General features: G+C 36.7%; 1 protein-coding gene across 1 annotated transcript in view; it reads left to right on the top strand.

The window, feature by feature from the left end:
* LOC126101523 (proline-rich protein 36-like) overlaps nucleotides 1-11,627 on the top strand; it is a 323,227-nt gene extending 311,600 nt beyond the window's left edge. The window contains exon 8 of the mRNA XM_049912165.1: nucleotides 10,979-11,627. Within this exon, the coding sequence (XP_049768122.1) occupies nucleotides 10,979-11,190 (212 nt within the window). The 3' untranslated portion in view covers nucleotides 11,191-11,627. The remainder of the gene's footprint in view (nucleotides 1-10,978) is intronic.
* Nucleotides 11,628-16,091: the final 4,464 nt, after the last annotated feature.

Genomic DNA, 16,091 nt, shown 5'->3' with positions numbered 1-16,091 from the left:
ATTTAAGTGTAAAGCAAAAGGATAGGCTAATGGGAAATGGAGGTGGTATATTTGTTGCAGTAGACAAGAAACTCAAATCCACCAAGATAGAAATTGAAACTGATTGAGTAAGACTCAGTATCAGTGGTCAGCATAAAATGGTAATTGGATCCTTCTGTCACCCTCCAGACTCGCTTCCTGATGTAACCAAAGAAAAAACCTCAGTTTGTCTGTACATAAGTTCTCTTATCATACTGTAATCACAGTGGAATCTTTAATCATCCAACAATCAATTAGGAAAATTACAGTTTTGTTAGTGGTTGGTGTGGTAAGACATCTTGTGAAACATTACTAAATGTCTTCTCTGAAAACTACCATGAACAGATATTTTGGAACCCCCTCTCAAGATGGATGTCCTCATTGAAACTGGTATCAGTGACCAAAACACAGTTGTGGCACCAATGATTACAAAAGTACAAAGGATAAATAAAACAAATAGAAGGATATATTGTTGTTGTTGATGTGGTCTTCAATCCACAGACTGGTTTGACGCAGCTCTCCATGCTACTCTATCCTGTGCAAGGTTCTTCATCTCCCAGTACCTATTGCAACCTACATCCTTCTGAATCTGTTTAGTGTATTGAACTATCCATTATATATGTTCAGTAAAATAGATAAAAAAATTTAGTGTCATATTTCATTCAGAAACTTGAAATTTTCAGCACAGGACATGAGCATCTAGAGAACTATGCCTAAAGTTTAAAAGAATATTTGACCATTCATTGGACAGATATATATCCAGTAGAACAGTTCATAATGGGAGGGACCCTCTGTGGTACCCTGTTACTGTAAGAAACTTTTAAAGAAACAGAGACTACTGCATAATACATGTAAAACAATGCATAAGGCTGTAGACAGAGAGGTGCTGAATGATATGCATTTGACTGTCAAGAGAGCAGTGCATGAATCCTTCCACGACTATTGTAATAGAGTATCATCAAATGATCTTTCACAAAAACCAAAAAAATTCTGGTCACTTGGGAAGGCTGTTAATGGCACCATAGTTAGTGTCCAGTCCCTAGTGAACGAGACATGAGCTGTAACCGAAGGTATCAAACTGAAAGCTGGAATACTCAACTCCATTTTCAAATGTCCCTTTACAAAGGAAAAACCAGGAGAATTGCCTCAATGTAATCCTATACCACTGAAAAGATCAGCAGAATATGTGTCAGTGTCAGTGGTGTCGAGATACAGCTGAAACTGTTAAAATGGAAAAATTCACCATGCCCTATGGAATCCCTATCAGATTCTATACTGAATTTGTGGCTGAGTTAACTCTTCTCCTAACTATAATCCACCATAGAACACTCAAACAAAAACCAGTGCCCAATCATTCGGAGAAAGCACAAATCACACTTTTTTTCAAGAATGGTAGCAGAAGTGATCCATAAAAATGCCACCCAATGTCCTTGACAGAGATTTGTTTTATATCAATTTGTTTCATTGGATTTAGAACACACTCTGAGTTCAAACATAATGAGGTATCTTGAACAGAATAGTCCCCATGCTGATCAGCAAGGATTCCTAGAACATCCATCAACTGAAATCCAACTCGCTCTTTTCTCTCATGGTGTACTGAAAGCTTTGGATCAATGCAATCAGGTATATGGAGTATTTATTGACATCCAAAAAGTGTTCAACTCAGTACCACATCCATACTTATTTTCAAAAGTCTGATCAAAGGGGTAGCACACAAAATTTATAATTAGATTAAGAATCTTTTGACAGGGAGGATGGGAATGTTATCTTGAATGGAGAGTCATCCTCCGATGAATAAGAAACTTCAGATGTGCTGAGGGAAGTGTGTTGGAACCATCATTGCTCATGTTGTACATTAATGACCTTCTGGAACATATCAATAGTTACCTCATACTTTTTGCAGGTGACACAGTTATCTATAGTGAAGTGCTGTCTGAAAGAAGCTACATAAATATTCAGGCAGATCTTAACAAACTATTAAAGTGATCCAAAGTTTGTGCACTTCACAAAATGAAATAATGTGGTATCCTATGACTATAATGTCAGTGAATCACAGTTGGAATCAGCCAACCAACTTGTACAAATACTTGGGTGTAAAACTTCGTAGAGATAGGCAATGGAATGATCACATTGGCTCAGTCGTGGGTAAAGCAGGTGGTAGACTTCAGTTTACTGGTAGAATACTGAAGAAATGGAATTGGTCTTCAAAGGAGATTTTTTTACAAATTTATCATACAATCCATCATTGTATATTTCTCTAGTATTTCGGACCTGTACCAGCTAGGAAGAAGAGGGGATACTAAACCTAAACAAACATGAGCAAGAGAAATTAAATGTAAACTAAAATGCATAGAAAAAGATTTTGAATACAGTATATGTGAACTAACCAAATTAAAAATTACTATTGTGTGTTTGTACCGATCACCACAGGGCAACTTTGCCATTTTTATGGAAAACCTTGAGGGACTGCTGAATGAACTTAAACATAATGTAATTGTTCTTGGTGATTTTAATGTTAACTTTAAGAATGATTGTAGTAAACAACAGCAACTGTGCAATCTGTTTTTGTGTCATAATATGATGGCAACTGTAAATGAAGTTACCAGATGCAGAAATATGTCTGAAACTATAATAGATCAAGTATTTATAAACAAGGACAAGTGTGAATATAACACTGAAGTAATTGACACTGGTTTCTCGGATCACAAGGGTATCAAATTGAGTTTAAATGTCACATCTTACAAGGACCCTGTTATCAATAACAATTACAGAGAAAGGAGATTTATAAATGATGACAGCATAAGAATTTTTAATTACATTCTGGAAAATAACAACTGGGGTAGTGAATCAAGTGGTGATGTCAACAGAAAGTTTGACTCATTCCTTGAAAGCTACAAACACTGCTTCGATGTTGCCTTTCCTATAAAAAGAGTCAAAACTAAACATAAAACCAAAACATGGATTACACAGGGGATTAGAAAGTCATCAGACACTCTCAAAAAGTTAAATAAATCAGCCAGGAAGAATGTAGTACTGAAAGCACATGTGAAATGTTATAGAAGCCTGTACAAGAAAGTAATAATTGCAGCTAAGAAGCTTGATAATGCTACCTATATTGAGAAAGGTAACAACAAAATGAAGTCAACTTGGGAGGTAATAAATAAAAATATAGGTAGACACAAAAGAAAAGATAACAGCTTTGTCATTAAAAGTGGGGGTAAAACTGTTAAGGACCCACTTCAGATTGCCAACATATTTAATGAACATTTCACAAATATAGCCATAAATTTAATTAAAACTAAACGCAATTCCAATAGCAAGGTAAAAATCCCCATGAATGACATGACAATGTTCCTTTATCCAGTAACTGATTCAGAGGTACTAAATGCTATAAATAAGTTAAAAAATAAAATGTCATGTGGGTGTGATGGGGTTCCTGACAAAGTCATTAAGCAAAGTGCAAGAAACATAGCCTCGCATCTCACTGAAATTATAAATGAATCTATTAAGACAGGGGTATTTCCATCAAAACTTAAAATATCTACTATAAAGCCACTTTACAAGAATGGTGATAAATATGATGTTAGTAACTTTAGGCCTTTATCAATGTTGTCAGGTTTCTCAAAAATAACAGAAAGGATAATGTATCAGAGACTATACAAATTTCTTATTAAGAATAGAATATTGGTTAATGCGCAAAATGGTTTCCGTAAAAATAAATCAACTGAAACAGCTATCTTCAATTTTTTGCAACTTGTTCTAAATTCCATAAACAGAAAGGAATTAAATTGTGGATTGTTTTTAGACTTATCAAAGGCCTTTGATGTCATCGACCATAAGTTACTGCTTAGGAAGTTATATGCCTATGGGATACATGGAGTTGCCCACAAATGGTTTGAATCATATCTGTCAGACAGGTATCAGAAGGTGGAGATAAGCCAGGCAGATAGGACATATTCATCAAGATTCGAGAGAGTTTTGTATGGAGTACCCCAGGGATCTGTATTAGGGCCATTACTGTTTTTAATATTTATCAATGACCTACCAAGTCAACTATCTGAAGCAGAGGCAGTACTGTTTGCTGATGATACAAGTTTGTTTGTTAAAGCAAATAGTGAAGCTGACTTACAGGAAAAAGTCACATTAGCAACAGACGAAGCAGACAGATGGTTTAATGAAAACAGACTCATTGTGAATGCCAAAAAAACAACATGGATCAACTTCAGACATATTACAAATAAAATAAAAACTAACCTTACAGTAGAACTGAGTAAGTGTAAGATTGAACAAGCATCATACACTAAATTCTTGGAAGTATGGTTTGATGAACACTTAAGATGGGAAAAGCATGTAATATCATTGAACAAAAGATTAAGTCAAACATGTTATATACTTAGAATGCTTAAAAGCTCATGTAATATTAAAACAGTGTTATGTGTTTATTTCTCATTCATGCACAGTTTATTAAGATACGGCGTACAGTTTTGGGGGAACATCAGTCTAACAAAATGCTCATTTAGACTACAAAAGAAGGCAGTCAGAATAATAAAAGGTATAGGATATAGAGACTCTTGCAGGCAAGCTTTCAAAGAATTAAAAATCATGACACTACCATCTTTATACATATATGAAAGCATATGTTTCTTAACAGAACACGAGGAATTTTCTACATAAAACAGAGAATTTCACAACTACGAAACAAGGAATAGGAATGATTTCCACAGAGAAATTCATAAAACAGCTCTGTATCACAAAAGTGTACTATACCAACCCAAAATCCTCTACAGTGCTCTCCCCAAAGAACTAAAAATAATACCAAAACTGTACATATTTAAAAGAGAATTAAAAAACATGTTATTGAGCAATAGTTTTTACAGTATTGAAGTGTTTATGAATCGTTGACCATAAATGCGCAGTTAATATTTCCCTGACATAATAAATATGTGTAATTGCTCACATTTAAATACTTGCTGTTTCTATGAAATTCTACATAATTAAGTTAATATAACAACTTTTTTTATTTTTTGTTTTTTTTTTAATTTTATTTTATAATTTTTTTGTTTGTTTTTTTTTATTTATTTTTTTTCTTAATTTATATCTAAAAATTCCTCTATGGAGTAGAAGGAGTTGTCATTCAGAAATTCTTTTAATTTTTTCTTAAGTACCTGTTGGTTATCTGACAGATTTTTGATACTATTTGGTAAGTGACGAAAGACTTTAGTGGCAGTATAATTCACCCCTTTCTGTGCCAAAGTTAGATTTAATCTTGAATAGTGAAGATCATCCTTTCTCCTAGTATTGTAGTTATGCACACTGCTATTACTTTTGAATTGGGTTTGGTTGTTAAAAACAAATTTCATAAGAGAGTATATATACTGAGAAGCTACTGTGAATATCCCTAGATCCTTAAATAAATGTCTACAGGACGATCTTAGGTGGACTCCAGCTATTATTCTGATTACACGCTTTTGTGCAATAAATACTTTATTCCTCAGTGATGAATTACCCCAAAATATGATGCCACATGCAAACAATGAGTGAAAATAGCATAGTAAGCTAATTTACTAAGATGTTTATCACCAAAATTTGCAATGATCCTTATTGCATAGGTAGCTGAACTCAAACGTTTCATCAGATAGCATGTTTCTTCCAATTTAATCTCTCATCAATGGACACACCTAAAAATTTTGAATATTCTACCTCAGCTATATGCTTCTGATTATGGTCTATATTTATTAATGGCGTCATACCATTGACTGTATGGAACTGTATGTACTGTGTCTTATCAAAATTCAGTGAGAGTCCGTTTACAAGGAACCACTTAGTAATTTTCTGGAAGACATTATTAACAATTTCATCAGTTAATTCTTGTTTGTCAGGTGTGATTACTATATTGTATCATCAGCAAAGAGAACTAAATTTGCCTCTTCATAAATATAGAATGGCAAGTCATTAATATATATTAAGAACAACAAAGGACCCAAGACTGACCCCTGTGGAACCCCATTCTTGATAGATCCCCAGTTTGAGGAATGTGCTGATCTTTGCATATTATGAGAACTGCTTATTTCAACTTTCTGCACTCTTCTAGTTAGGTACAAATTAAAGCATTTGTGCACTGTCCCACTCATGCCACAATACTTGAGCTTGTCTAGCTGAATTTCATGATTTACACAATCAAAAGCCTTTGAGAGATCACAAAAAAACCCAATGGGTGGTGTTTGGTTATTCAGATCATTCAAAATTTAATTGGTGCAAGCATTTATGGCATTTTCTGTTGAAAAACCTTTCTGGAAATCAAACTGACATTTTGTTAGTACTTCATTTTTACAGATATGTGAAGCTACTCTTGAATACATTACTTTGTCAAAAATTTTGGATAAAGCTGTTAGAAGGGAGATTGGACAGTAATTGTTAACGTCACATCTATCCCCTTTTTTATGCAAAGGTAGAACAATAGCATATTTCAGTCTATCAGGGAAAATGCCCTGTTCCAGAGAGTTATTACACAGGTGGCTGAGAATCTTACTTATATGTTGAGAACAAGCTTTTAGTATTTTGCTGGAAATGCCATCAATTCCATGTGAGTTTTTGCTTTTAAGCAAGTTTATTATTTTCCTAATTTCAGAGGGAGAAGTGGGTGAGATTTCAATTGTATCAAATTGCATAGGTATGGCCTCTTCCAGTAACAGCCTAGCATCTTCTAATGAACACCTGGATCCTACTATATCCACAACATTTAGGAAATGATTATTAAAAATATTTTCAACTTCTGACTTTTTGTTGGTAAAGTTTTCATTCAATTTGATGGTAATACTGTCTTCCTGTGCTCTTGGTTGACCTGTTTCTCTTTTAACAATATTCCAAATTGTTTTAATTTTATTATCAGAGTTGCTGATTTCAGACATGATACACATACTTCTGGACCTTTTTAATAATTTTTCTTAATATAGCGCAGTAGTTTTTATAATGTTTGATAGTTTCTGGGTCACTACTCTTTCTTGCTGTCAGATACATTTCCCTTTTCCAGTTACAAGATATTTTTATACCCTTAGTAAGCCATGGTTTGTTACATGGTTTCTTACGAGTATATTTAACTATTTTCTTGGGGAAACAGTTTTCAAATGCATTTACAAAAGTGTCATGAAATAAATTATATTTTAAATTGGTATCAGGTTCACAGTACACCTCATCCCAGTCTAACAGCTGTAGGCTTTCCCTGAAATTTGCAATTGTTAAATCGTTGACTGAATGTACTACTTTGGAGGACTGTTTAGTACTGCTGAATGGAGCTATGTCATATATTGTAACTAGCTGTGCACAATGATCAGAAAGACCATTCTCAACAGGCTGAGCATTTATCTGGTTAAACTTATCTTGGTCTATAAAGAAGTTATCTATCAGTGAGCTTTACCACCCAAGTAGGAAAATCAATATCGGGTGTCAAATTGAAAGAACCAAGTAATACTTCAATGTCATTTTTCCTATTACCCTCTTTCAGACAATCTACATTGAAGTCCCCACAAATAATAATTTTCTTCCCCCTGTCTGACAGACAGCACAACAAGGAGTCCAAATTTTTCAGAAATAGATGAAAATTTCCCAATGGGGACCTATATACAGTTACAATTATAAATGTGCCTTTATTTAGTTTAAGCTCACAGGCACATGCTTCTATATGTTTCTCTACACAAAACTTTTTTGTTTCTATACTTTTTGCACAATGATAACTTTTGATGTATATGGCAACTCCTCCTTTCTCCATATTTTCTCTAATTACATGTGCAGAGAGCTTATATCCACTTACATTTACCTTATCCATATCAGTAACAATGTGATGCTCAGACAGGCATAGTATATCTATTTCATCCTCAGCTTCTAAATCTTCTAAACAAACCAGAAGCTCATCTATTTTATTCTTTAAACTCCCCATATTTTGATGAAATATACTTACATTATTTTTAATTATACTTTTATGAGAACCTTTCCTTATTCTAACATTTGCAGTACTCTACTGTCTGAGTTTCTCATTGTGCTTAGGCCTAGTTCCTATACCAGTGATCACATGGTGTTCAGAGAGGCAGATTATGTCAACTGGGTTGGGTGACTTTAATTCATCAATGCAATTACCTAGGACTGAGATACAACTTGGTGGAGATAAAATTTCTGGTGATTGGTGAAAATTTATAATTGACAGCTGTGATTGGTGATCCAATGTGCTAAAATGGTGCTGTTTAATTTCTTTCCTAAACTGAAGATTTATTTCAATCCTGACCTCTCGTAGAACTTGACATCTTTCTGTCTTACCTATCCTAAAAAAGGTGCTGCTCCAACACCTGTAACCACTGGTATTTTACCATTCATGGCAGTGCCTCCCCCCCTTAAATTTCCTGCTATTACCCCAGCCAGCTTACCCTTCCCTTTCCTGTTGAGATGTAGGCCGTGCCTGGTATAGTCCCACCTACTGAGAGAATCAACAGGAACCACACCAATATGAGCCCCCGCACCCGACCCAAGCAGCCGTTCCAACTCCAAATTAATCGCCCAACAGAAGAGTTCAAATGAGGCCGGCACATGGCGTCTCAGGACAGATACAAACTCAACATTGGTGTGTCTCAATGTCGATGCAATCTTTACCAGGTCACACTCTATACTGTACCCAGGATCTCTGTCGATACTGTTCCCTGGCCCTCCCACAATAACCACGGTGTCTTCCCTGGTAAATCCTTTACAGAGTGAACCTAAATCTTCTGTCACCTGATCCAGACTAGCACTTGGTTTGAAAAAATATGTGACCTGGTATTCTGGTCCTAATTCCTCCTGCAGAAGTTGGCCTACACCTCTGGCATGAGAACTGCCTAACAACAAAACTTTCTTTCTTTTTGATGACTTTCCTACATTCTTTTTCAATTTCTGATTGAAAGTTTGTTGTGTCCTGTCTACACCTACCTCTGCTTCAAATGATGATTCTAGGAATATACATGAAACCCCCTGCCTTTATCAGTCACGTAGGGGTTGTGAGGACATAACTGATACAATGGGACATTACCATCTGCCAACCACTTCACAGTGGTTTCCAGAGTACGTACAGGTTGTATCAAAAAGAATCATCCAATTTAAAACAATCATAACTAATATGTCATTTGAGATGTGCGCATGAGCAACATACTGTTGGAAAGAGCACACTCTTGAGTTTTACATGGTTCCCACTAGGTAGCAGCAATGTGCATCCACTTCAGTTCTAGTAAAAATGGTATTGGGACAACAGAAAGCATCTTATGTTCTACATTTTGTGCAGTGTGGGTCAGTAACAACTGATGAGCATGACTTTCATACTAGGTACAGTGTGGATCATCCTACAGCACAGAGCATTAGACAGTGCCATGAACAATTCTAAGAAACAGGTTGTTTGTGTAAAGGCAAATCGCCAGGCTATCCCAGAGTGCCTGACACAGACATCGAATGCATCTGCCATAGTTTCACAAGGTGTCCATAGAAATCTGTTTGCCATGCAGTTTGACAGCTCCACATGCCCCTGATGTCCATCTGGCGTGTGATGTGTTAATGTTTACACATGAAACCATACAAAATTCAGTTACTGCAAGCTCTTCGTGACAGTGACAAACAACAATGTGTGGAGTTCTGTAATTTTTTTTCTTGGCAAGATGGAGAATGACAGGTTTCTTCCACACTTAGTGTTTAGTGATGAGGCAACATTCAATTTAATTGGAGAGATGAACCATCATAATATGAGAATATGGGGTACAGAACAACCAAATGAAGGTGTACAACATGAGAGGAACTCTCCAAAATTTAATGTGTTTTGTGCAGTTTCACAGGGAAAGATGTATGGTCCATTTTTGTTTGCCAAGAACACTGTTACAAGGAGCACATATCCTTTTATGCTTGAGAAGTTTCTTTTCCCACAGTTGGAGACTGATTCAAATGACTTCATTTACCAACAGGATGGAGCAACACCACACAGGCATCTGGAAGAGCGGAAATTTTTAAATCATAGATTACTGTACGATGGATCGGTCGCACTGGACCAAATGACTCAGCCTTACATTACTGGCCTCCAAGGTCATCAGACCCAACTGTATGTGATTAATTCTTGTGGGGGGTTTATAAAAGACTCTGTTTATATGCCTCTGTTACCAACAACAATGATGTACTGAGACATCGCATAACAGCATCTGTGGAAGCTGTAACTCATGACATGCTCACTGCAGTACGGGAATAATTTGAATACCACATTGACATATGCTGTGCATCTCAAGGGGGGGCACAGTGAACACCTATGAAAAGGCATGAAAAAAACCTTTTGAGTTTCCTGTTCATCAAAAAACAAAATTCATAGTATATGTTTATTAGTTTCAGAAATATAGCCATGCTAAATCAGATGATTCTTTTTGATACACCCTATATATAGAATTAGAAGTAGATGTAGATGTAGACATTCTCCCTACAAATAGAAATCTGGGGGCACTGAGTCAAACAGTCATGCAGTGGCTTCTGCTTCCTGTGCCAACAGCTCAGACAGTATAACTATAAATACTAGCCAGAGTTACTATAATATGGAAACAATTTCTGATAGCTGCTTTGCTCAGGTAGAGCAGTACATTATAACTGCTTTACTTATCTTCAGTGTTCCTCCTGATATATGCCTGGGGATTCAGCTACAAGGCAAGTCTCCTTCATGCTGGGGCCAAGCTGTGGTACTGTGTACAATCCACAGTTTCATCGAATAGAGTAGGTTGCCCTGTTACCAAAACATGACTTTTTATCATACTACTACATACATCATCTAAATATTCTGTCTACACTATTTTAGGCACCTCTTCTCACTTTGATTGTTAGCACTAAAACTATCTGACCCACAGACATTGTACAACTATTTTTCAGTTGGTGTAGTGGTGCTTTTATTATTTTTAATTTGTAAACTGTTCTTTCTCTCCAGCGTCGGGGCTGACATCACAGGGAGACGCCTGGCCGGAGTGGCTGGCCCGCTGGGACATGTTCCGCTGCCTCGGCCTCGCACTGGCTTTCGTGCTGCACCCTCTGTTGTGTGTCCAAGTGAAGCTCTACATTCTGGCAGCTACCCTCGTGCTCGGTGTTCCTCCATATGCATGGCTGGAGATGCAGCATGACGCCAAGACGACAGGACTGTGAGGACATCCCTCCCGGGTTCATTGTTTTTGACTGTGGGACATCTACAAAACTGGTTTTTCAAAACTAACAGAAACTTCTCATATGTGTATTTCCCAAAGACCTATTTCACCACTTTTGGTTAAATTTTTCTGTATTGCAAATACCACAAGTTTATTATAAAAAGTGTGATTCCTGGAAAAATATTAATTTAATATTTTTAATCAAGTGAGAAAGAAAAAATATGTTGTGTTACATAATAATGTTGGTATTATTTACAAGGAATATTAATTGTGCAGAAAAATTTTTTACTCACGTCTACTATGTTAAGTAATTGCTCATACTGAAATTTTCAGCACTGACAAGTCCCATTGCCTTACCAAATAAGGATTTAAGTGTGTCAGAAAATATTTCTATTTAAAGTTGTTACTGTAAAATTTCTCTCAATGTATTAATTTTTTTATATATAACATTTGTTGTTTTGTTTTTAATTGTTTGTCTGAGGTTTGCAAGTTTGCAATGGAAGTTTTAAAACTGTGTACTGTAATTCAATCAGTTGACTCAAAGAGCAGCACAGTGACAAGTGTTGGCAAGCACAACCAGCAACAGCTGAGACTCTTCCCTATTGCCAGCTGAATAACTATTCAGCAGGAAGAGTTCAAGCAAAAAGAACAAAGGTTGTAAAAAGGTAGTGTACACATTTCCATCTTCTCTCACTTTTCTTCCTTGTTTGTATGAAGATATATATCAACTGTCCCTGTTGGTATTTATCAATGCCTGTAAGCAGCTAAAAGTCTGGATTTTGTTGTAATCTCTTTCTTCCTTGTTGTTCCATTTCCTCTCTGTGCCTAAGTACAATATCACACTAGTGAAACTAAAAACGAATTAGCAGTACTTTTTCCCAACAATGGATATCTTTCTGTGACACGTACGTCTTCTCAAGGCCTAAAACTTGTGAGAGCTTAAGGTGTATGAAGCACAATGAATGAATGGTGTTTTAAAACTTGATGATGTATCATTTATTTGCTTAACAATGCATGACAATTTCAACTGAAGAAGCTGGGTGAAATTGATGTCTGTATTGCACTCAGCAAGCAACCACACAGTGTGCGGTCGAGTGTACTCATGCTAGCACCGTCTTTTCTCTCCTCCTCTGTTCTATTCTCTGTATGACCTTGAGTTTTTTCTTTTTCTTTTTACATTAAATCTCTCTGTGACAGACAATGCCTCTCTAGCTGAGTCTGCTAGTTGAAGTTGATCTCTGTAATGCTATCACACTTACTCAATGAAGTTGCAGCAAAATTCACGACGCTTTATTGAATCTTCTGCATCTTATCTATTGTTCGATCCCAGTAAGTGCCCCAGGCTGATCAATACATAATAATCAGCTGAAAAAGTGTTTTGAAAGCCACTCCTTTCATGCCAGGCATCTACTTTTCCTGTAGTTAGTTTTATGTTGTCATATCTCTTTAGGTCACTTTTACTTATGTTGCTGTTTCCACCAAATTATTGACAATACTATAATTAAACAGTAATAGATCCATTTACTTGTTTATATGCAACATATGGCAATGGCCTTGCCGCAGTGGATACCTTGGTTCCTGTGAGATCACCAAAGTTAAGCGCTGTCGGGCGTGGTCGGCACTTGGATGGACGACCATCCGGGCCGCCATGCACTGTTGCCATTTTTTGAGGTGCACTCAGCCTCGTGATGCCAATTGAGGAGCTACTCGACCGAATAGTAAGTAGCAGCTTCAGTCAAGAATACCATCTTACGACCGGGAGAGCGGTGTGCTGGCCCCATGCCCCTCCTATCCGCATCCTCCACCGAAGATGACACGACAGTTGGATGGTCCCGGTAGGCCACTCGTGGCCTAAAAGATGGAGTGATTTTTTTTTATATGCAACATATGACATTTATTTACATTCAGAATCGGCTGCTAGAGAACACTTCACAATCTTCCTCAAATTTGCCACAGTCTTCTGGCATTGGAGCCTTCCTATAGGCAACAGCATCACTCACAAAGAGCCTCATGGATCTTTCAGTGTTACCCACTAGATTATTTATACATAAATTGTAAACTGGAATGGCCCTGTAACATTCCATTGAGATACACCCAGAATTACCTCTACACCTGACGATTTTGTCTCATTGAGAATAATGTACTGAATTCCAGCTTCTATACAGTCCTGAAGCAGTCGCAAATATGGTCTGGTATTCAATAAGCTTGCTTTTCATTATTTAAATGACAGTTTTGAACTGTATTGGATGCCTTCTGGAAGTCAGGAAACAAAGCACATTATATGCCCCAAAAAGAAGTAAGGAAGCTACTGTATATTATTAACTGAGGATGAAAACTGTAGGAATTAATACTGCCATAACAGGCACTTATTGCACCTTCAAACTAAAAAAGGATATAATACATTTTTCAGATGTTTCTCTCTGGGTACAATTGTATCTTATGCTGCAAAACTGTTATAATAATGGAACTTTGAGAATGAAACTCACACTTTTAAATTACATACCTGTTATTTACATCACATAAAGGAGTCACAACCATAAAGCATGTACGAGATTTATGAAAAATTAGAAGTCTACTTCAGTTTTGACATTACCAATGGCTTTGCTATGGACAAAACATGCAGACAATCAAACATGATCAGGTACATTCTAGCAGTGTTGGAAATAACATATCAAATTGAAGAAGGCAAAAAGTCTTCTATTAGCCATGACAATTTAATGATAAAGTTAGTAAAGAGCTTCTTGAGTACTGACTACCACATCACCAATAACATTAAGTGAAATACAAGACTGTAAATGGTTACCTACATATTCATTTCCATGGAGAACTACCTTGTAAGAGAAATTATGCACTAGTCTAGATCTTAGCTCCAGTTATGTAACTGAGGATTAAATTACAAACATCAGTGGGAATGATTGTCTATCTCCACTGTGAAGAGCAATGCATTTTTTGAGTGGTACCAGTTTTGGTTGATTGATTGTGGGGACACTAAGTGGGGTGAATTCCTCAGGAGATTGGAATAGTCATGCATGCATGCAACAGACATGTTATTTTTCATTCCATCATGTCACATGCAGTATAGATTCCACCCAAATGATTCTAAACAAAATATTTACACAAATTTTTATTAATCGTGTAATCAGGCTGCAATTCAAGCAAGCTCACTGCTTTCAAATGCTTTTCTTATGGGAAACTGTTTTTGCAAACTAACACAGCAGTGTAGCTACTGACAATTTCTAGCAAAATGAGACACAGAAACTTGGAATGAATATGAAAGACAGTCACAAAGTTTTAATAGACACTTCAAAAAATAAAGTTACAAAATTAATTCTCTGTTTGTTTGCAGGTATACGTTTGCAGCCCTGGTACATACAAAGTTCCCAAGTCACAGTACTGCAGTATGCCTCTAGAGCAGGCAGAACAAAATGGTGAAATATCAAGTGGTAATTTGGATGGGAGCATGCTGACTTGCTGAAAGTCACGGTTCTGTGGCACAGAAACAGTGTGCTGAAACAAGTCTGAATGACAAAGAATGAAGTGGAAGACTGACTTTCTATGAAAAACCAGGAATTGCAAGAGAAATTGATGCCTCAGTTTGCAAAGACCAGAGTATTTCAGTCAAGGTGGCAGTTAAGGAATACAAATTTGTCAGTTTTCAACACCTTGTACAATATTTTGAATCTGCTGGGTACTGAGACTACGCACACCCACTGAACTGAGCTGGTCGCACAAATGTGACACCTGTATCAGGCAAATCCAGGTGACTTCTTTTTACATCTCCGTTTACATCTTCATCTACGTTCCACAAGCCACTTTAGAGTATGTGGTGAAAAGTACCTGATGACCCACTACCACTTCTCACCTGTCCTGTTCCAGGCACCAAAGGTTCACAGAAAGAAAAACAGTTACTAAGCCTCCATGTGAGCTTGAATCTTTCTAATTTTACCTTTGTGGTCTGTTTGCAAGATATACCAATGAGAAGAAATAGTTTGGTTGACTCGCCGAGGAATGTGTGCTCTCAGACTTTTAACAATAAATCACATCTTGATGAAGAACACCTCTATTGCAGTGACTGGCACTGAAGTTGGCTGTGCGACTCTGAGACACTTTTACACCTACTAAATGAATCTGTAACGAAACATGCTGCTTTTCTTTGAATCTACTCTATTTCTGCTTCCAATCTTGTTTGATAAAGATCCCAGACTGATGAGCAATATCCAGGCCAAACAATGGTTTTGTATGCTACCTCCTGTGTGGAGGACTACTTTTCCTGAGGATTCTTCCAATGAATGTAAGTCTGGTATCTGCCTTACCTGCAATTTGTTATGTGTGTTTGTTCCCATTTAAATTGCTCCATATGCATACTTCTAGATATTTTATGGATGTGACTGCTTCCAGTGATTGTCGTCCAATTGTACAAACATACAACAATGGTCTTTCTGCCTATTTATGTGCAACACAGTACATTTCTTTATATTGAGGGTCAATTATCAATCCCTGCACCAAGTGTCAATCCTCTCCACATCTTCCTGCATTTCTCAACAATTTTCTAGTGTTGCATCCAACAGCACAGTGCACAAAAAGACTTGTGGAACTTCCAACATTATCCGCTAAGTGATTTGTATATATTGTGAAAAGTAATAGTCCTATAACACTCCCCTGGGCCATGCATGAAGTTTCTTGTATGTCTGAAGATTTCTCTCCATTGAGAAAGGGTGCTGTGTTCTGTTTTGCTAGAAACAAAATTAATCAAATCACACAGCTGATTTGATATTCTGTATGCTCGTATTTAGTTCGTTAGGCAGTGGTGTGGAACAGTATCGAACACTTTCCACAAGTCAAGGAAGGATGCATCAACCTGGGCACCAGTATATATTACTTTTTGTGTCTCATTGACAAAGA

The sequence above is a fragment of the Schistocerca cancellata genome, chromosome 9 (assembly GCF_023864275.1).
Source record: "Schistocerca cancellata isolate TAMUIC-IGC-003103 chromosome 9, iqSchCanc2.1, whole genome shotgun sequence".
Taxonomy (NCBI): domain Eukaryota; kingdom Metazoa; phylum Arthropoda; class Insecta; order Orthoptera; family Acrididae; genus Schistocerca; species Schistocerca cancellata.
Note: the sequence above shows the minus strand (reverse complement) of the source record. Positions and strands in the feature narration are given on the sequence as shown.